The sequence below is a fragment of the Neovison vison genome, chromosome 10 (assembly GCF_020171115.1).
Source record: "Neovison vison isolate M4711 chromosome 10, ASM_NN_V1, whole genome shotgun sequence".
Lineage (NCBI taxonomy): Eukaryota > Metazoa > Chordata > Mammalia > Carnivora > Mustelidae > Neogale > Neogale vison.
The window spans coordinates 42,748,451-42,772,396 of record NC_058100.1 but is presented as its reverse complement, the minus strand read 5'-3'; the positions used below and the strand labels follow the sequence as shown (position 1 = coordinate 42,772,396).

The 23,946-nt window shown below is 34.9% G+C and overlaps 1 protein-coding gene across 16 annotated transcripts in view; it reads right to left on the bottom strand.

The window, feature by feature from the left end:
- CDC42BPA (CDC42 binding protein kinase alpha) overlaps positions 1-23,946 on the bottom strand; it is a 310,389-nt gene that overhangs the window by 236,728 nt on the left and 49,715 nt on the right. For all 16 annotated transcript variants that reach the window (XM_044267088.1, XM_044267092.1, XM_044267089.1 and 13 more), the window contains exon 2: positions 5,876-5,967. In XM_044267088.1, coding sequence (XP_044123023.1) covers positions 5,876-5,967 — 92 coding nt within the window. The remainder of the gene's footprint in view (positions 1-5,875; positions 5,968-23,946) is intronic.

Below are 23,946 nucleotides of genomic sequence, written 5' to 3'. Positions count from 1 at the left end.
AAAACTGTCAGTTTCTTTTAAATTTAAACATGCACCTACCATTAGCAGTGCTGTTCCAGTAATATTACCCAAGGAAAATATAAATGTATTTCCATACATACTTGTACAATAATATGCGTATCAATTTTATTCCTAATACTCAAAAACTAAAAACAGCCCAAATGCTCATCAACATAAGAATGGATAAATTGTAGTATGTTAATAAAATAGTATGCTAATCAGCAACAAAAAAGGGAATATTCATACATTCAATCACAATAATGGATCTCACAGACATATTCTGAGCAAAAGAAATTGTACCCTGAAAAGTACATATGGTAGGATTCCATTTACATGAAATTTTCAAAAACCCAAAACTAAGCCACAGTTATAATTTAGAAAGAACAGTGGTTGCCACTTCTTAGGGAGATGGAAAAGTTCTATATCTTCAATAAGAATGACTCTATTTGTCAAAACTCACATCATACATACATACAATACGTATTTCAACACATAAAATTTACCTCAAAAGAGAGAGACAATCAAAAAAAAAGAAAGAAAGAAAAAAGAAAAAAGAAATCACACTCCCAGATGGCTTAACTAGTTTCCAAGAAATAATAATCTTATGCAAACTTTCAAAAACTGAGAAACCAAGAACGCTCCCCAAATTGTTCTATGACCTAAGCATATCATTCCAGAATATAAAAAATTAATAGAATAGGTAAATTAAAAGCCAATCTTTCTCATACATGTAAATAAAAAACTGCTAAACAAAATATAAGCAAATTAAACCAAACTATATATATTAAAATGATACACAGATCAACTGGATTTATATACTAATGTAATATTGGTACATTCAAAAACTAACCAATATAATCCCCGCAGTAACCAAATATAGAAGTTAAATCGTATCAACAAAACATATATAGAAAAACTTTTGATAAAGGTTAACTTCTATGCATGGCAAAAACTCTCAACAGACTAGGACTAGAAGGAAAACTACCTTAGCCTAAAAAAGAGTAACAATACAAACAAAAAATCTGCAGCAAACTTCAAATGCAATAGTAGAATACTGAATACTTCACCCTAAAATCACTAACCAGACAAAAATTCTATTTTCACCACTTGAATTCAACATTTTATGGAAGATCCTCTCCATTGCAGTAATATATGAAAAAGAAATAAAAGGCATAAAGTTCAGAAAGGAAGAAAAAAAAAGCTGTCACTATTTGGAAATACAATTATGGAAAATTCAAAAACTTACATATAATTTAGAATAAGTGAATATATCAAGATCCTTAAATACACTATGAATATACAAAAATCAATTGCATTTCTATTCTAGTACAAAGTTAGAAAACAATTCTATTAAAGCTCATCTGAAAACATCAACACTCATAAATGTATAAAACCTACAAAGAATAAAATGAGCCTTGACCTATACCTCAAGAAACACAAAATTATAAATCTGATGGAAAACAGTCTAAAATATAAATTTTTTTTAAGATTATAGAATATAGCATGGGAAAATATCCTCATGACCTTGGGAGTTTTAAAAAAACTTCTTTAAAGGAACACAAAAGGACTAACAATAAAGAAATTTTATTAACTGGAGTTTACTAAATCTAAAAACTTCTCTTCAATAAAAGATCCATATGGAGAGGGAAAAGCCAAGACACAGAAAGGAAGAGATATTTAATACACACATACACACACATTATCTCCAACAAAGCACCTATACCCAGAATATACCAGTAAGTCAGACAACCCACTCTCAATCCGCTACCCACTCCCAATCTAACATCAGAATATGCACTTCACACACACACAAAAAAAAATCTAAGGTATGTACAGTGATATGAAAATGGGTGTAAGTTAAAAACTTAAGAGAAAATATAAAATGAAATTGTAATCCAATATTACTACTCACCCTCCAAAAAAATTGCTAAAATTTTAAAAACAAATAAATAACCAAGTATTGGTGAGGTTGTGAGCAACTGGAACCTTCTCTGTTGGTGGGTTTTTTGGTAAAAATTAGCAAACTGGTGACCACTTGGGAAATTTTCTGGCATTATCTACCAAAGCTAAACAGGCCTATCCAATCACCCAGCAATTCCACTCCTAAGTTTATATGAAACACAAATGAGTGTCTCTGTCTCCCAAAAGACATGCAAAAGAATGTTCATAGCAACATTAACATGGCCAAAAACTATAAACAACTTGAATACCCACCAACATTAGTATGAATAAATAACTTGTGGTGTATTTATACAAAGGAATACTGTGAACTAATACAAAGATAAATCACACATGTTGAGCAAAAAGCCAGAAACAAGAGTATGTATTATATAATTCCATTAATAAATAATTCAAAAACAGGCAAAATAAATCAACAGTGATAAAGTCAGCATAAATAATTAATATGGAGGTGCTTACTCACAGAGAGGAGGCAGTGGGTACCTATTGTACGTAATGGTTACACAAGTACATGCAAATGTAAAAATCCACTGAGTCAGGTGTGCACAGAACTCAATTTTTTAAAAAATTTAAGACCTCAAAATAAATGTATTTTCAGACAAATAAAAGCAGACAGTTTCTCATCAGACAGGATGAAATAATTAAAGGAATTTTTAAGTAAAAATGTTATCAAAGGGAAGTCTGTGATTATAAAGAGCAAGAGAAAAATGTCAATATATATGAGCACATCTAAAGGAACAGAGCCAGTAGTTTTGGAGGTTTTAAATATATGTACTACTGAAGACAACAGCAAGGACCCAAAAAAGGTTTAAGTCAGATAAATCAGAATAAGCAAAATACAAATTTGCCAAGACTACGTATGGCAATCTCTAGAGAAACCAAATGAAAAGTTAAACTAAGAAATTAATAAATGAGGGAGAGAATAATTTAAAATACTCCATTACCAGGAATTAAACACATAATACAGAATGGGCAAGATAAATAGAAAACAAATAGTAATAAATAATTCCATTACATATAATCAAATGACTATACACTTCAATTAAAAGATGAGATTATCAGACTGGATTAAAAAATAAAAACTAGGGGACCTGGCTGGCTCAGTCAGTAGGGAATGTGATTCTTAATAAGTAAATAAAATCTTTAAAAAAAAAAAGAAAAAGCAAAAACAAAAACAAAGGGGAGTCTGGGTGGCTCCGTGGGTTAAGCCTCTGCCTTTGGCTCAGGTCATGATCTCAGGGTCCTGGGATCAAGCCCGCATGGGGCTCTCTGCTCAGCAGGGAGCCTGCTTCCCCCTCTCTCTCTGCCTGCCTCCCTGCCTACTTGTGATCTGTCAAATAAGTAAATAAAATCTTAAAAAACAAAGTAGAGAATGTGATTCTTAATCTTGGGGGTCATGAGTTCAAGCCCTAAGCTGGGGGTAGAGTTCCCTTAAACAAACAAACAAACAAACAAACCAAACCTGTATTCTACTGAACAGTAAACATACCATAAGATTATAGAAAGCTAAAACTCTAAGCATGGAATAAGATATTTAATGAAAATACAAATAAAAAGACCTAGAATCATTCTAGTCACATTAAGGAAAATTTCAAAAAGCATTATTTAGAGACAACAAGGATCATTCTATTATGATTAAAAGAGTTAATCACCAGGAAGATACAATAACTTTATATTTGTTATCAGTGAAAAATAAAAGAAATAAAGACTAAACAAATCCTCTATCAGGAAACGACAAATCAAGCAGAGAAAATAAAGTAAGGATGTGCAAGATTTGAACAAGGTTAATGATTTTAACCTAATATTTATATAACGATACATGGCAAATTTCAAAGGACTGAAATCACGCACAGAGACTGTTACGGAATTACACTGCAACTCAGTAACGGAAATACACATAAAAAACCCTCCAAGTATTTAGAAACTGACCAACAAACTTCTAAGTTAATAGAAAAAAAAAAAAAAGAAAACACAATGGAAATTTGAAATCACATTGGAAATCACACTGTATTTTGAACAAAATAACAAAGAAAATATGACATATCAAAACTTATCAGCTGTAGATAAGCTATCTAGAGGAAATTGTATAGCCTTAAACACACATTTTGAAAAAAAGGGCTAGACACCAATGCTCTAATTATCTGTCTCTAAAAGTTATAAAAAGAATAGCAACTTAAAACAAAAGAAAGTACAGCCCACTTCTCCCTCTACCCTTACCCTGCTGATGCTCCCGCGAAAGGAAAAGAAGGAAAAGAAAAAAGGGGCGCCTGGGTGGCTCAGCTGGTTAAGCGTCTGCCTTCTACTCTCTAATAAATGAATAAAATCTTAAGGAAAAAAAAACAAAGAGAATAAAAGGAAGAAAATATTAAAAGCAGCAATTACTGAAACAAATATACAATAGAAATAGAAAATATAGAATAGAATATTCTATAGAATATAGAATAGAACAGAAAATATAGAATAGAAATATAGAAATAGAAAATATACAACAGAAAAATTCAAAAGGCAAAGGTTAATTCATTGAAAAAATAAAACTGATAAAGTTCTAGCATGAAAAATGAAAAAATGAGAGGTAAAAATAATAAGTATAGTAATAACTGTGAAAAATCAGATGACATGGGTGAACTTAGCAAAACTAACATATAGAGAGAAAATCCAATCTGATTTCCACTAAAGAAATTAAAACTGTCTTATTGGCAAGCTCCAGGCCCAATGGTTTCACAACTGGAATCTTCTACACATTTAAGGAAGAAATAATAACAATCTTCCCAAACTCTTCCAGAGAACAGTAAGAGAGGCCAGCATAACCAAAATACCAAAATCTAATTGGTATTTTATTTTGTTATTATTTTTTTAAGATTTTATTTATTTGACAGACAGAGATCACACGTAGGCAGAGAGGCAGGCAGAGAGAGAGGAGGAAGCATACTCTCCGCTGAGCGGAGAGCCTGATGTGGGGCTCGATCCCAGGACCCTGGGATCATGACCTGAGCTGAAGGCAGAGGCTTTAACCCACTGAGCCACCCAGGCACCCCTGATTGGTATTTTAAGTAGAAAAATTACAAGCCAGTTTCTCTCCAAGAATCTGAACACAGACACACACACACACACACACACACACACACACACAGTAAGCTAAGTGCAATGAGACATGAAGATAATACAAGGTTGGGCTTATCTTAGAAATGCAAGGTTAGTTTAACATTTGAAACTAAATCATTGTAATTCAACACTTTAACAGAGTAAAGGAGAAAAGCCTTAAGTGTCTTAAAAGATGTTGATAAAACATTTTCTTAAAATCCAACACAACTCATAATTGAAAAGTAAAATCAACCGGGTTGCTAGGTATGAAGGCAAACAAAATTCCATGATATTTCTAATTACTAGCAAAAAACAACTAGAAAATGAAATTTAACAATTCTAATTAAAATAACAAAGAATACCACATTCCTTTATCAACTGGCTGATTCAGTATCATTAAGTATCAATTATCTACAAATTAATCTCCTATTTCAGTGCAATCCTAATCAAAATTCAAGTAGATGTAGGGTGTGGATTTTTAAGAGTATTTCCGAAACTGAAACATTCACTGTAAAATTTTATGAAAATATCAAGGGCCAAGAACAGAGGAGGAGAGGAAGGAAGCTGGAGGAATTACAGTATCAGATATTGAGACTTGTTAATCGAGAGTGTGTAAGACTGTGGTAGTGGCACAAGGAAACTTCCACTGACATGTGAAGAAAAACATCTTGGAAAAAAATTCCATGTAGAAATATTTCATCCAAACACTAATATATTTTCTGATTGATCATATAATGATAGCAAGGACATCATATTTCAGTTAAATTCTCTCATAAACTATATAAAAATTTTCCACAACAATTAGCAGAACTTTAATAAAAACTTTATCGCTTACCTCTCCAAAAGCTCCTCGACCTATCACCTTCAGTATCTCAAAGTCTTCTCTATGTAGGCGCATCTGTTTCACTTTAGAAGTAAATGGTTTGGCTGAAACAAAAGAACATCAATTACTTAAATTAGGTATATACATAATGGCATTTCTTAAGCAATAAACATTCAAATGATAATTAAGAATGACGTCAAAATACCTCATAAGCCCATCAAACTATATTAAGAAGAAATACATTTAATTTCCATAAGAAAACAATTTCCTTTATTTCTTGCATGTGAATTACATTTTTCATGATAAACATACTTTTAAACACCTAATAACATAAGAAATAATGCAAAGTAAGAGCGATGTACAAAGGAGGCCAATTCATTTTCATGTAGAATTCTAACACTCAATGCTAGACATATTATTTTAACAACAAATGTCCAAGAAGTAAAAGCAAATTTCATGGAAGGAGTTTCAGCAATTCCAACCACGTAAATTCAGATTTCTTTCACACTCATTCATTCACCCTTTTAACACCATTAGCAAGAGTCTACACTATATAAAACATGGTGGCAATCACCGGAGTTTGAACAATTATCAGTACAGTATGATACCTTCCTTCTTCAGGAAGTTCTAAGTCTTCAGGGCAGACAGACAGTAGACACACAAAATTTAACAGTGGGATGAAACTTCTAAGAGAGGTAAATATAAAGTGCTTCAAGATAGGTGAGAATGGAACACTAATACTTCACAGATGACATAACATAGAACTTCACCTTGAGGACTAAGTAGAACTCTGCTACTTTGTCTGGGTTTGCAGTGTAGACATTCCAGGCACAGGGAGCAATATAAGCAAATGCAGAGAGGCAAGAAAATGACCATGAGGTGATAACAATAAATATTCCACTGCTGTTACAGAATTTTGAGAAGAAAGGCAAAGAAAATGGACCCAGAAAGTGGAAAATGTAATTGGCCTTGAATACCATACAAGGAATTCAGACACCCTATTAATAATAGCTGATAAACTGACATTTTTTAAAAATCTTAAAATCAATGTATGTTCTGCTGCCTCTAAGAGAAATGTCAACCTGTCTTCCTTTCCTCCCTTCATGTCCCTCTTCGGTCTCACAAAAAAAGGAGTAATATGATTAAAGGGTCATGATCTATAGATACAGGTCTCGTCGCCTTCCCTCCATGGGGCAAGAGTAATATTTATTTGAGCATTAGGAGAGTGAAACAGGCGAGACAGTCCTTACAACTTGATTTGTTCTGAAGGTATTTAGCCCTACTAAATTAGAAAAGAAGGGGGTCACCTGGGTGACTCAGTGGGTTCAAGCTTCTGCCTTTGGCTCAGGTCATGATCCCAGTGTCCTGGGATCAAGCCCCATATCGGGCTCTCTGCTCAGCAGGGAGCCTGCTTCCTCCTCTCTCTCTGCCTGCCTCTCTGCCTACTTGTGCTCTCTGTCTGTCAAATAAATAAATGAAATCTTTAAAAATAAAAAAAAAAGGGTATTCCACACTGCATATCTCAGTCTAGTAGAGACTTCTGTGGTGTTTTAGATAATAAGGAAAGGAAATAGAGATTGGCTATTTGGAATTCACACAACTAGGAAGATGATCAAAGGAATATCAAATTTGAATAACGGTATGGAGGAGCTCATCCTAGGAAAAAGGAAATACACAAAACAATGGCACCAAATGAAGTGAACACTTCAAAAAAATTACTAAGGCACCTTGGTTTTTGAACAAACCAGACTAGACAAATTGGTGAGACTATGGCCACTGTGTACCAGTCAGGGTTCCAAACGGAAATACATCATAACTGGCGGAAAGTTTATTGACAAATAGACTATTTGCAAACTTGTAGGTGAGACATAAGGGCACCACAAGGAAGATTAGTCATCTATCCATCTAGGAGTAATCTGAGGCTGTGTCCCTCCCTTTCCCAGCTTCTGTATCAGCGTTTCAGAAATACATGGTTAAGGTGAGTAGGTACAGAATATATAAAATAAAAATAAAGATGTGGAGTCAGCCAGTATGAGTCTAGTGCTGGTCCAGTTGCCAACTACAGCTAAAAAACATCACACAGCAGCCTACAACATAACATTTAGCAGTTCTTTAAATACAGCTTCTACCTTACTTTATATTCCTCCTACCTCAAGACTTCCAAATAACCTGAACCCAAATAAAGTATATGCTCCATATTTTTGTCTCATTACCGACCCTAAATCCAAAAACAGCATTTCATCACAGACAACTACAGTTATTTGTAATCTACAGTAATTCCACATATACCTTCTTTTAGGTAACATCCTACTTATCTAAAAAGTCAAAAATGGAGCATTTTCAAACACCTGAAACACTACTGCAGAACAGGAAAAGAAACTTTTTTTTTTATTTAAATTCTATTAGCCAACATATAGTACATCATTAGTTTTTGATGGGGTATTCAAATGATTCAAAGAAACTATTTTTTAAAACTAAATGAAATTCTCTCTATAAATGAAATTTATACAATTCAGGTACATAAACGGTTGCTAAAATGATCTTTTAGCAAAGATACAAAGGATGATAGTATGCCAAAAGAAAAAAACACTTTTCCATACAGTAGCATATTCCCTGAAAGCACTACAAATGAGTACTGTACAATTATGTGTAATTAGGATTTTATGAGTTTTCCAAGTTTTATGGGAGACTTCAGCATTAATAGAAATTTTAAAAACAATCCTATCTATTCTTTATTTTCTGAAACCTGCTGGTAAAAATCCCATTTCTTTGGCACTGCAAAAGTATTCTATTTTAGACATTCAAAAATGAGTTAAGCCACAAATTTCTTCTGAAGGCTCATAGTTTTACTAATCATTTACTCAATTCACTCACAAAGTACATTCTAATACCTGTGCTGTATGCCAGCCATTTTATAAGATGCTAGAGATACAAAAGATAAATAGTCCCTGTCCTCAAGTAAACAAATTGTGCAATAAGTGTTACTTTTCCATTTAAAATGTTCCATGTGAATACAAATGGCTAATAAACAGAAAATGGCACTCACAAGAAATCAGAGAAATGCAAACAAACTAGAAATATTCTATTACTTACCAATCAAATGCGCACCACCACCAACTCCCCCCAACCCCCCGCAAAAAGAGAAAAAAAGTGAAACCACCAAGTCTTTGTGGGTGTTTGAATTATGAATAACAGGTATTCTCATACACAGCTGATATGACTTAATTACAATCTCCACGAAGAGGATTTGGTTTCCTATTTCACTCTTTCAATTTAGTATATTACTTAAGATTTTTAAAAGTTGAAACATCTTTATATACCCTGATATAAATCATACTTGGTTGTAATGTATTTATTTAATACACAGATGTCATTGCTTTGCTTTTAAAATTTTACATCTGTGTTCATAAACAACGTTGATCTACAATTATCTTTTTTTCTATACTGTCTTCATCTGGTTTGGGACCAATGATCAATAAACCTCATTAAGTATGTTTAAGTAGCTTTCTCTCCTTTTTCAGTGTCTACACAAAATACAGTTTGTTTAAAGATCTCAAGGTGATAAACAAAACTAGAAAACTTTTAGAAGATTAAAGTAGAGGGGTGCCTGCTTGGCTCAGTCGTTGAGCATCTGCCCTCAGCAGGGAGCCTGCTTCTCACTCTGCCTACTGCTCTGCCTGCTTGTGCTCACGTTCTTACTCTCTCTGACAAATAAATAAATAAAAATATTTTAAAAAAACAAACAAACAAAAACAAAATCAAAGAGAAGATGAAAGTGGAGACTCTGACTATAAGGTCTGATAAAACATGTTAATGAAAACATCTTTCCAATGGACTTTTAATAGCTGACTTTCATATTATTGTCATTTTCATATTTTCCATTTCTTCTTGTGACAACTATGTTACACTTTTCTACAAATTCATATGTTGCTCTGAAATTTTCAAATTTACTGGGATAAAGTAAAATAATTTTCTTTTGTCTCTTTTTTTTAGGAACATAATTTTTTTTTATTTTTGTGCCCTTTTAAAACTATGCTAATACTGTATATTTGTATCTTTTTTCATTGTTTTTCCTTACGAATATGGCTGGAAGTTTGCATATTTTACAGTAATTCTTCCAAATACATAATATTTAGATTTGCTGGCCCTCCATAAAATTCTGTGAGTTTTTTTCTTATTTTAGTAGGTTCTTCCCCAAATTTATGCAAAATTTCAGAAAAAGTAGAAGCTACTATTAACCCTTCCCTTCCCACCAAATAACTAAGTTAGATATATTAATAATAAGCAAAAGAGATATTAGGGGGAAATACATTAGTAGACTAAGGATTAAAAGGAGCCATACATAGAGCTTAAAAAGGGGGGGGGGGTGGATAACCAGAACATAATGATTCTAAACATGTATGGACCGAACAACATAACCTCAAAATACGTAAAGCTAAACTGACAGACATAAAAGAAGAAACAAACTCACCTTCATAGATTTTTTTTTTTAAAGATTTTATTTATTTATTTGACAGAGAGAAATCACAAGTAGATGGAGAGGCAGGCAGAGAGAGAGAGAGAGGGAAGCAGGCCTCCTGCTGAGCAGAGAGCCCAATGCGGGACTCGATCCCAGGACCCTGAGATCATGACCTGAGCCGAAGGCAGCGGCTTAACCCACTGAGCCACCCAGGCGCCCCACCTTCATAGATTTTACTGTAACTCTCAGTAATTGATAACCCGAAAAGACAAAAAAAAAAAAAAATGAGCACTATGCATGTAATGCCCCACCTATGAGTTGGAGAATATCATTTTAAAACACACACACGAACTTCTACAAATTTTGACAACATGCCAAGACATAAAGCTGCCTCCAAAAAATTCCAAAGTACTGAGAACATAAAAACCAAATTATATGAGTATAATACAATTAGAAATCAATAACAGAAAGGTTACCAGAAAAAAACATAAGCTCTGATATCCTAAATCAATATTAAGGAAGAAATTAATAAGAATTAGAAAATACTCAGAACTACACAGTAGTAATAAAATACTATATAACAAAAGCAGACTAAACTAGTATATACTGGGGCAGGGGGGAACTCTCAATATTTACACTGGTAAAGAACAACTTAAAAATTAAGATATTAAAGAGACCATGAAGTATTAGACCAAAAAATTAAACTCAAAGTAGAAGAAAATAAAGAAGAAAGCAAAATAAATAAAATTAATTAATTTGAAAATAAGCATAGAATACAAAGGCTCAACAAGGCCAAAGGACAGTTTGGTGAAAAAAAACTAATAAAAACAGAAAAATCTATACTGAGAATGAGAAACTGAACAAAACTTCAGATGCTGCTGAGACTAAATGGGTGGTAAGAGAATATCATTAAAAGCTTATGCCAATAAATTGGAAAATATAGAAGTAAACAAATTCCTAGAATGAGTAATTGTGTTTTTAAAATTAAAAATAAGAACTATCTAATAAATAAGCTGAATCACTAGTGTAAAAATCTTTCACAAAAAAAGACCAATCCTGAAGAGCATTACCTCCAAATTCAACTAAACACATTAAGATGTAATTCCCATCTTAATGAAATTTTCCAAATAATAAATCAAGAGGGAAAGCTAACCCATTTCATCAAAAATACAGATGCAAAAGGTCTCATCAAATTATCAACTAATCTAGCAATTTATAAATAAAATAACATGACCAAGTTGGGTTTATCCCAAGAATGCAAAGTTGTTTTAATATTAGAAAACTGATTAATGTGATTTAGCACATAAACAAATTGGAAAAAAATTCAATGTTTTAAGAAATATTTCCGGGACGCCTGGGTGGCTCAGTTGGTTAAGCGGCTGCCTTCGGCTCAGGTCATGATCCCAGCGTCCTGGGATGGAGTCCCACATCGGGCTCCTTGCTCGGCCAGGAGCTTGCTTTCCCTCTGCCTCTGCCTCTGCCTACCACTCTGTCTGCCTGTGCTCGCGCTCTCTAACAAATAAATAAATAAAATCTTTAAAAAAAAAAAAAAGAAAGAAATATTTCTATATACAAACACAGATCAATAAAATTATACAAGCATTCATGCGATTTTTAAAAACTACACCATTTTTAGCAATTTTTTAAAATTTCCTTTTCAGTGTTCCAGAATTCATTGTTTATGCACCACACCCAGTGATCCATGCAATACGTGCCCTCCTTAATACCCACCACCAGGCTCACCCTCCCTACTCTCTCCCCTCCAAAACTCTCAGTTTGTTTCTTAGAGTACACCATCTCTCATGGTTCATCTCTCCCTCCAATTTCCCCCAACTCACCTCTCCTCTCCATCTCCCCCTGTCCTCCATGTTATTCCTTATGCTCCACAAGTAAGTGAAACCATGATAACTGACTCTCTCTGCTTGACTTATTTCAATCAGCATATCAGCATAATCTCCTCCAGTCCCATCCATGTTGTTACAAAAGTTGGGTATTCATCCTTTCTGATGGAGGCATAACACTCCTTAGTATATATGAACCACATCTTCTTTATCCATTCATCTATTGAAGGGCATCTTGGTTCTTTCCACTAGTTTGGCGACTATGGCCATTATTGCTATGAACATTGGGGTACATATGGCCCTTCTTTTCACTATATCTGTATCTTGGGGTAAATACCCAATAGTGCAATTGCAGGGTCATAGGGAAGCTCTATTTTTAATTTCTTAAGGAATCTCCACACTGTTTTCCAAAGTAATTGCACCAACTTGCAATCCCACCAACAGTGTAAGAGGGTTATCCTTTCTCCACATCCTCTTCAATGCATGTTGTTTACGGTCTTGTTAATTTTGGCCATTCTAACTGGTATAGGGTGGTATCACAATGTGGTTTTGATTTGAATCTCCCTGATGGTTAATGATGATGAACTTGAAATGGGTAAAAGACCTCAACATGAGGCAGGAATCCATCAGAATCCTGGAGGAGAACATAGGCAGTAACCTCTTCGACACTGGCCACAGCAATTTCTTTCAAGGTATGTCTCCAAAGGCAAAGGAGACAAAAGCAACAATGAACTTTTGGGACTTCATCAAGATCAGAAGCTTCTGGGGGCACCTGGGTGGCTCAGTGGGTTAAGGCCTCTGCCTTCTGCTCAGGTCATGATTCCAGGGTCCTGGGTTCGAGCCCCGCATCGGGCTCTCTGCTCAGCTCTCTGCTCATCCTCCTCTCTCTGCCTGCCTCTCTGCCTACTATGATCTCTGTAAAATAAATAAATAAAACCTTTAAAAAAAAAAAAGATCAGAAGCTTCTGCACAGCAAAGGAAACAGTCAACAAAATGAAGAGGCAACCCACAGAATGGGAGAAGATATTTGCAAATGACAGTACAGACAAAGGGCTGATATCCAAGATATACAAAGAACTCCTCAAACTCAACACACACAAAACAGATAATCACATCAAAAAAATGGGCAGAGACATGAAAGAGACTTCTCCAAAGAAGACATACAAATGGCTAACAGACACATGAAAAAATGTTCATCATCATTAGCCATCAGGGAGATTCAAATAAAAACTACACTTTAAACAAAAGAGAAACAAAAGAAACTTCCATGGCCTGATAACTGATAGCTACAACAACAGCAGCAGAATAGCAAAATTAACACTTTAAAGAAAAATGTTAAAAATATTCTCCTTAAAATCAAGAGGCAAATAAGGACATCTGCTATTAAAACCATCATTATTATCACTCCTACTAAACAGTTTAATAATAATACAGTCAGTGCAGTAGGAAAAGAAATAACAAATATAAGGATTGAAAAGGAAGAAAACTGTTATTATGCACAGATGATGTAATTATCTACATAGAAAACACCACAAGCAAATCAAAACCACAGTGAGATACCACTCCACACCTGGCAGAGTGGCTACTATTAAAAAGAGAAGAAGTAACAAGTATTGGTAAAGATGTGGAGAAAAGGAACCCTTGTGCACTGTTGGTGGAAGTGCAAATTAGTGCAATAGCTTTGGAAAATATGTAGGTTCCTCAAAAAATTAAAAATAGAAATACTATATGATCCAGTAACTCCATTACTATTTATCCACAGAACATAAAAACACTAATTCAAAAAGATATATGCATCCCTATGCTAACTGCAGCATTATTTACAATAACTAAGATATGAAAGTAACCCAAGTGTCCACTGACAGATGAATGGATAATGATGTGGAGTGTGTGTGTGTGTGTGTGCGTGTGCGTGCGCGTGTGTGTGTGTATGTATGTGTCTTTGTGAGAGAGAGAGAGACAGTGGGGAAGAGAGAGAAAGAGAGAGAGAGAGAGAGAGAATATTACACAGCCATAAAAAGGATAAACTCTTGCCATGTGTAAAAACATGAATGAACCTAGTGGGTACTATGCTAGGTGAAATAAGTCAGAGAAAGACAAATACAAAATTATTTCACTCGTACATGGAATCAAAAAACAAACAAATGAATAAACAAACAAAAAGCAAAATCTGACCTGTAAATAAACTGATCATTACCAGTGAACAAACTGATCATTACCAGTGGGGAAGGGAGTGGGGGATGGTGAAGATTGGTGAAGGGGAGCAAAGATACAACTTACAGCTATGGAATCAATAAGTTATGGGAATAAAAGACAGACCATAGCAAATATAGTCAATGATATTTTAATAGTGTTCTATGGTGACAAATGACAGCTACACTTATGGTGAACCCAGCATAACATGAAAAGAATTTGAATCAGCAAGTTGTCACCTGAAACAAATGTTAACATTTGTGTCAACTACACTAAAAAAAAAATTTTTAAGAAATTTATGTATTAAAATTCATCTTCCATAAAAATGTGCTTCAAAATGAAATTATAGATAGATAATATTCTTTAGTGAATTCTCTACTCTGAATGCAAATAAATTATTTCAAATATATAACCACCCTCGGGGAAAACAAAAACAAAACACTCTCTTAATTACAGAGAACCAACTGGTAGTTGCCAGGGGTGGATGAGAGGATCGGCAAAATAGGTGAAGGAGATTAAGAGGCACAAACTTCCAGTTATAAAATAAGTACATCATGGAGATGAAAAGTACAGCACAAGGGGAAAAACCCACAAAAAAAGCAATATGCCTCATGCCTGCAACGACTGAATCAAGCAAGCTGCTGGATAGAAATATTATGCAGAACTCAATTTCATTCCAATACATCAAAAACATTTTTGTGAAATTATCTAGAAAGATATTTATGATGGCACTTTTAAAAGGACCTATCAATAAATCTACCAAAAGATGTATATACTATACTACAAATATATACTACATTACTTCCCTTAATATATTACAAATATACTACAAATACTTAATATACTATAAATACTTCCTGGAAAATGTTCAAGTCCCAAACAAAAAGTACTTGGACAGAAGGGCACAGTATCGTTAAAAGGTCAATTCACCCCAAAACATTTGCAATTTAATGTAATTACAATCAAAATCGAACTCGGGGTTTTCATGAACCTGAGAAGCGAGTTCTAAAATTTACAAGGATGAATGAAGAAACCAAGAATAATCAAGATACTTTTGACAAAAACAAAAACAAAAAACATGATAGAAAAAGGACGAAGACTTGCACTATTAACAAACCAAGACTTATAAAAAAACTAGGGTAATTAAAATAGTATGTGTTGGCAAGAAGATGGGCAAACTGGCCAAACAGAGAGCCCAGAAGCAACTCATACACATATGGATATAATTTATAATAGTACTGGCACAGTACAATGGTGGGAAAAGAATGGACTATTTAACACATGACAATGGTTATATTCAGGAAAGGAATGCAATTGGAATAGTATTTCACACAGTATACAAAGTCATTCCAGGTTGTTTACAAGACAATATATAGGACACTAGGACTTTGGGTTGGAGAAGAATTTTTTAACAAAGATAAAGTATAGTTTATTTTAAAAATTAATAAATTTGACAATTAATAATTTTTTTTAATTTTAAAGATTTTTTATTTATTTGTCATAGAGAAAGAAGCGAGAGCAAGCACAGGCAGACAGAGTGGCAGGCAGAGGCAGAGGGAGAAGCAGGCTCCCCGCCAAGCAAGGAGCCCGATGCGGGACTCGATCCCAGGACGCTGGGATCATGACCTGAGCCGAAGGCAGCCGCTCAACCAACTGAGCCACCCAGGCGTCCCAGACAATTAATAATTTTTTAATCTGGGCACATGCATGGCACAATCAGGTAAGAGTCCAGCTCTTGCTTTCAGCTCAGGTTGTGATCTCAGCTTCATGAGACCAAGCCCCAAGTCAGGCTCCAAGGTCAGCAGAGAGTCTGCTTAAGACTCCTCTCCCTCTGCCCTTTCCCATCCGCGCTCACTCACACATGTGCTCCCTTTTTCTCTCACTCAAAATAAATAAACCTTTAAGAAAAATTTTTTTCATCAAAAGCCACCATAAAAGCAAGACACTAACTAGAAGTAATTTAACTGTGACACATGTAACTGGAAATGGATTGGTAATCATACCACTCAGTGTCAATTACACAAAGAACTGCCAATTACAGACCCCAAAAGAAAAATCATTAGCTGTCAGTTACAGACCCCAAAAGAAAAACTTGAGAAAGAAATCATGAATTATAGGCCCCAACAGAAATAGATAAGTACTGCATCTCTTACATGCCCATCTACCAATTTATTTTAAAGAAACAAACCACTTGTTATGATGAGCGCTGAGTGTTGTATTTAAGTGACGAATCACTGAATTCTACTCTAAAAACCAATACTGTACCATATGTTAACTAACTAGAATTTCAATAAAAATTTAAAAATGAAAAAAATAAGTAAAACAAACCAATTGAAAAATTGTGTACTTCTCTATGAAATACACAATTTTTCAATTGGTTTGTTTCCAATGGCCCATAAATATATCAACAGACAGCCAACTCAATAGCAACTGAACAACTGTACCTAAAACCACAATGAGCTACAATTTCACACACATCTGACTGGCAAAAATTAAACAGTCAAAAAAAAACAAGTGTTGGGAGGAATAATATCTTGTCCACTGCTAGTGGGAATGTAAATGAATACAAGCACTATATTTAAGTTTCCCATTTAGCTATTTCAATGGAATATATGCATATCCTGCTATCCAGAGATTCCATCTTCAACATATAAGAGCACGTAGAGAAACCCTCATGTATGCAACTGGAAGACCGTATTAGTCAGCATTATCCATAATAATGAAAACCTGTAAACAAATGTCCATCTACATGAAGATAAATAAACTGGTTCATTCATACATCCAAGTAATAAAAGGAAGTGAAAATAAATGAAACGTAGCTATTTTAAGTGAAAATTAATAAAGGGAAAACTCATTACAGTGAATTCTGGATGCAGAAGGGGAGGCCACACACTAGTCAGAAAGGCAAAAATTAACAAGTCAGTTAACAAAAGATGCTAGTGAGGATACAGATAAAGGGGAACCTTCTTACACTGTTGGTGGGAATGCACACTGGTATGCAGTACAGAGAGGCCTCAAAAAGTTAAAAATAGAGCTACCCTATAACCCAGGAATCGCCCTATTAGGTATTTATCCAAAGAATATAAACATAGTGATTCAAAGGGGCACATGCACTCCAATGTTTACAGCAGCAATGTCAACAACAGTCAAAATATGGAAAGAGCCCAGATGTCCATCAATGGATGAATGGATAAAGAAGATGTGGTACAAAGAAATATGGACATTCACTCAGCCATCAAAAAGGATGAAATCTTGCCATTTGCAACAACATGAATGGAACTAGAGGGTATTATGCTAAGTGAAATAAGTCAGAGAAAGATAAATATATGATTTCACTCATATGTGGAATTTAAGAAACAAAACAGATGAACACATGGGAAAGGAAGGAAAAATAAGATGAAACTGAAAGGGAGACAAACTATAAGAGACTCTTAACTGTAGGAAACAAACTAAGGGTTGGTGGAGGGGAGGTGGATGGGGGGGACAGGGTAAATGGGTGATGGGCATTCAGGAAGGCATGTGATGTAATGAGCACTGGGTGTTAAGTGCAACTGATGAATCACTAAATTCTACCTCTGAAAATGATAATACAGTATATGTTAATTTAGTTGATTTTAAATTTAAAAAATAAAGTGACTGAAAAAGTGGGGGAAGAAAAGAAGAAGGAAAGGCTGGAAGGGGGAGCTGCCCCACTCAGTATCAATTATAGGAAGAACTGCCAATTAAAAAGACCCCAAAAGAAAAACTCAAATCATGAATTACAGGTCCCCAACAGGAAAAGATGAGTACTGCATCTCCTATAAGAAATGACCACCCCTGCAGCTCAGCCAGGGAGAAACCACTATCACCCTGAACTCCTGATTTACTTCAAAAAAGATCTTTGTTCAAAACAACTCTCAACTTCCTCCTTATTAGCCATAAAGTATTGTTCCTCTCCTTTGTGTGTTGGATTTGTCTACGGTTTTGCCATAATTTGCATACCCCAAATTGCAATTCTGTATTTTTTTTTGCTGGTAAAATAACTACTTTTAAGGTTAACATAAGCAATGTGGATAAACCTCAAAAACACACTACCTAAGAAAGAAGTCGCAAAAACATATGGTATGATTTCCTTTACCTACTGTTCAAAAACAGGCAAAAATAAATAATCTTCTATAGGAACTTATCAAAGTGATATATCTATGAAGAAAAGCAAGGAATTTCATTGTATGATTTATTCTGGAGAAAAAAGAGAAATACACTGACACACAGGTGTTTCTAAGATCCTGTTAATATCCCATTTCTTAAGCTGGCTCAAAGGACAAAGAGATGTTCATTTTATTATCATCTTTTGAATTGTACAAAAAGTCTTATACGCTATATATATTCACAGGAAAAACTTCTAATAAAAAATTTTTAGTTTGTATAATGTGAATCAATCAATATTTATGTTAATAAATATGATTAGCTCAAAATTGAGTTATTTGGCCAGAATTTTTTCACAACTGAGTATTTTTTCAAATCTGAGAAACTATGATGTCTTTAACTAAACCTGATGATATATCTTTAATTTCAGTGATCGAGTTAGATGAAAACAACTGGTCATGAAAAACTGAACTATGAACAACTTTTGGAACAAAATAAATCAATACTAGTCATTATTCACCAGAAGAAAAAAAAAAAAGTTCTTTGAGGGGCACATGGGTGGCACAGCTAGTTAAACAGTGAACTCCAATTTCACCTCAGCTCATATCTCAGGGTCGTGTATCAAGCCCCTCACTGGGCTCCATGCTCAGCGAGGAGTCTGCTTGAGATTCTCTTTCCCTCTCCCTCTGCCTCTCCCACTCATGCACTCTCCCTCAAAAACAAATACATACTTGGGGGGAAAAAAGAGAAGTTTGTTTTTTTTTTTAAGTTCTCTGAAGACATGTTCCTGAAAAGAATATATGACTGGTTGATCACAGGCCCGTCAATCTACTACATACATGATGCAAGCAACTTCATCCCTCAAATAAAACAATCTTACTGAGGATTACTTAATTCAAACCATTTTCTACACACATATTACTAAGAAGCACTACTCAGGAGCTTTTCAGCAGAGGAGTTAAATGGCAGAGGAGTAGGTGTACCCTAAGCTTGTCTCATCCCTTGAACAAAGATAGTTAGCAAATCATTCTGAACACCCAAGAAATCGACTGGAGAACTGAGAGAACAAAAACTGCACGTCTACAAGTAGAGAAGTAGAAAAGCAGCAACCTTTTGGAAGGTAAGAAGTGTGGAAAGTTGAAGGAGATATAGCCGTGGATATGGCCACACAGAGAGAGCCTGCTTACTGAGACTACCAAGTATTACAACCCAAGGAACCCAAAATCTGAACTTTTAGAAGTCTGCTACCATGGGGGACATGCCTGGTTTAAAAGTACTCAAGTGGCAAAGCCCAGCAGAGCCCCAGGAGTGACAGCATGGTCTGAGGATCTCCTGGATCACAAGAAGAATGTGTGGTGCCAACAAGCTGCACTGTTGCCAGGCACAGAGCAGGAAAGTTGGCTGGGAACAGCAGGTCTTGGCGCCCACCTACTGTTTTGTTTTGCTATTAACTCTGAACTACCGCATGATCCTGCAACCCCTTTTCTTGGGGCCCACGGTAATGGCAAAAGCTCAGTGAGTCCCTCACCAGAGGAACAGCACAGGTTGATACCCCAGAAGTCTCTAAAATTTGGAGTCCTGAAACTCAATCACATGCCTGAGACCAAAAAAATCTCAGACACAGGCAGGGTGAATGCAAGGTTCAGATGGAAACTAGAGACACAAGAAGAGTGATTGCTCTTCTGTGAAGGCTCACTGAAGAGTCTGGGGTCAAACTTTCAACTTCAGGACTACAGAACTGGGCACGCCATATTCATCCCACCCATGCGCTCTGAAAAGCTTCAGAGAGCAAAAATAGCGCCACCTAGTGGATTCCAGAGCCGCATACACCAAGCCCCACCTCCCTGCACCTCGCAGGTCCATTTTGACTGAAACAAGTCCGCCTGAGAATCTGCTCAGGAGACCCCTCCCGCAGAAGACCACACATAGTTTATTGATCCTAAAAGGCTGCAAAGTTTCAGCTCTAGGGGAAGTGGGATCCATCTTCCTTTTTACTTACTTTTTATTTATTATTTTTTCATTTATTATTTTTAATTCCTTTTTTATTTTTAAACTTATATATATACTTTTATTTTTAAATTTTTGTTTCTTCTCCTTTCTCTCTCTTTTTTGGGGGAAGAGGGATTTAGAAGCTTTTAACAAGCAGACCAAAACACACCCAGGATCTAGTTTGTTGCTGTTGTTGTTCTGGGTTTGTTTGGAGGTTTTTTCCCTTTCTTCTTTGGATTTCTCTATTTTAGTTTTTGCCTTTATTTTCTTTCTTCTTTTCTTTTCTGGACAAAATGACAAAATGGAGAAATTCACACAAAGAACAGGAAGTAGAACTATAGTCAAAGATTAAATCAATACAGATAGAAGAAAGATGTCTGAATTAGGATTTAAGAATACCAGCTGAGCTCAAAAATAGCATAGAAAACCAGAAGAATCCCTTACTGCAGAAATTAAAAAAACTAAAATCTAGTCAGGACAAAATTAAAAATGCTATAACCAGAAGAATAAAAAAATGCTATAACTAAGATGCAGTCCCAAAGGCTAGTCATAAAAACAAGGCCAGACAAAGCAGAGGAGTGAATCAGGGATACAGATGATAAAATTATGGAAAACAATGAGGCTGAAAAAAATAGGGAAAGAAAGGTAACTGACCACAAAGGTAGACTTAGAGAACTCGGCAACTTATTAAAACTTAGTAACATTCATATCACAGGAGTCCCAGAAGAAGAGAGAAAAAGGGGATCAGAAGATTTATTTGAACAAATTAGAGCTGAAAACTTCCCTAATCTGGGGAGTGACACACATATAAAAATGCAAGCAGCACAGAAAATTTCCAATAAATTCAACAAAAGCCTACTATCACCAAGGCATATCATAGTCAAATTCACAAAATATTCAGATAAGGCAAGAATCCTGAAAGCGGCAAGGTGGGGGGAAGTACTTAACCTACAGGGGAAGACAGATCTGTCTGCAGATTTGTCCACAGTAATTTGGTAGTCCAGAAAGAAGTGAAAGAAAATATTCAGCATGCTGAATGGGAAAAATATGCAACCAAGAATCCTTTACCCAGTTAGACTGTCATTCAGAATAGAGAGATAAAGAGTTTCCCAAACAAACAAAAACTGAAGGTGTTTGTGATCACTTAAACCAGGACTGTGAGAAATTTTGAGGACTCTGACTGGAGAAAAAAAGACCAAAAGCAACAAAGACCACAAAGGACCAGAAGATATCACCAGAAACAACTCAACAGGTAACACAAAGGCATTAAATTCATATCTTTCAATAATGAATGGGACCAGACTAAATGCTCCAATCAAAAGACAAAGGCATCAGAATGGATAATAAAATAAGATCCATCTATATGCTGCCTACGAGAGACTCATTTTAGACTTACAGACACCTGCAGACTGAAAGTGAGGGGATGGGAACCATTTATCATTGCTAATGGACATCAAAACAAGTATATATATTTCAAAAGAAATACACACACACACACATATACATATATATAATTATATCAGACAAACTACATTTTAAAACAAAGACAAGAGATGAAGAAATGTACTACAGGGGTACTGTATCATAATAAAGGGTTTTATCCATCAAGAAGATCTAATAATTGTAAATATTTACACCCCCAACTTGGGAGCACCCAAATATATAAATTAATAATTAATAATAAACATAAAGAATCTCACTGATAATAATACAATAATAGTAGGGACCTTAACACCCCGCTCACACCAATGGATAGATCATCTAAAGAGAAAATCAGGAAGGAAACGATGGACTTGAATGACCTACTGGACCAGATGGACTTTACAGATAAATTCAGAGCATTTCATCCTAAAGCAAAATACACAAATACACATTCAAGTGTACATGGACAATCTCCAGAATAGATCACATGCTAGGTCACAAATCAGGCCTCAGCAAGTACAAAAAGACTGACATCATACCATGCATATTTTCAGTATGAAGCTTGAAGTCAACCACACGGAAAAATTTGGAAAAATTACAAATATATGGAAGTTAAAGAACATCCTACTAAAGAATGAATGGGTTAACCAGGAAATCAGAGAAGAAATTAAAAAAAAAAAAAAGGAATTGAATGAAAATGAAAACATGACAGTCCAAAACCTTTGGGATGCAGCAAAGGTAGTCCTAAGACTATAATGCAAGAAGAGCCTCAAATACACAATCTAACCTTGCACCTAAAGGAACAGCAAATAAAGCCTAAAGCCAGCAGAAGGGAAATTATTAATAAAGATTAGAACAGAAAAAAATGATATAGAAACAAACAAAAAAGAACGGATTAATGAAACTAAGAGCTAAAAAACTAAGAGCTGTTTCTCGAAAGAATTAATAAAATTGATAAACCCCTAGCCAGACTTATCAAAAAAAGAAAGAACCCAAATAGATAAAATCATTAATGAAAGAGGAGAGATCACAACCAACACCACAGAAATACAAATAATTATGAGAGAATACTATGAAAAATTATATGCCAACTAAGTGAGCAACCTGGAAGAAACAGCAAAGTCTCAGAAACCTACAAACTACCAAAACTGAAACAGGAAGAAATAGAAAATTTAAACAGACCCAAAACCAGCAAAGAAATCAAATCAGTAGTCAAAAATCTCCCAACAAAAAACATCCAGGGCCAGATGGTTTCCCAATGGAATTCTACCAGACGTTAAAGAAGAGTTAATACCTATTATTCTCAAACTGCTCCAAAAAAGAGAAATGGCAGAAAACTTACAAACTCATTCTACAAAGTCAGCATTGCCTTGATTCTGAAACCAAAGACCTCACCAAAAAAGGAGAATTACAGGTCAATAACACAGATGCCGAAATTCTCAGCAAGATACTAGCAAACTGAATTCAACAGTACATTAAAAGAATTACACACCACAATCAAGTGGGATTTACTTGTGGGCTGCAGGGGTAGTTCAATAGTTCCAAATCAATCAACATGATATACCACATTAATAAAAGAAAGGATAAGATCATTACAATTCTCTCAATAGATGCAGAAAACGTATTTGACAAAATACAATAGCCTTTCTTGATAAAAACCCTCAACAAAGTAGGGTCAGACAGAACATACCTCAGCATCATAAAAGCCATATACAAAGACACACAGCTAATATCATCCACAGTGGGGAAAAACTGACAGCCTTTCCCTTACAGTCAGGAACAACACAAGGATATCCACTCTTACCATTACTATTTAACATGGTACTGGAAGTCTTAGCCTCAGCAATGAGACAACAAAAAGAAAAGGCATCCAAACTGGTAAGAAAGAAGTCAAACTTTCATTATTTGCAGATGATATAATACTTTACATAGAAAACCCAAAACACCAACTACAACAACAACAACAAAAAAAAAAACCTGCTAGAACTAATACATGAATTCAGCAAAGTTGCAAGATACAAAGTTAATGTGCAGAAATGTGTTGCGCTTCTATA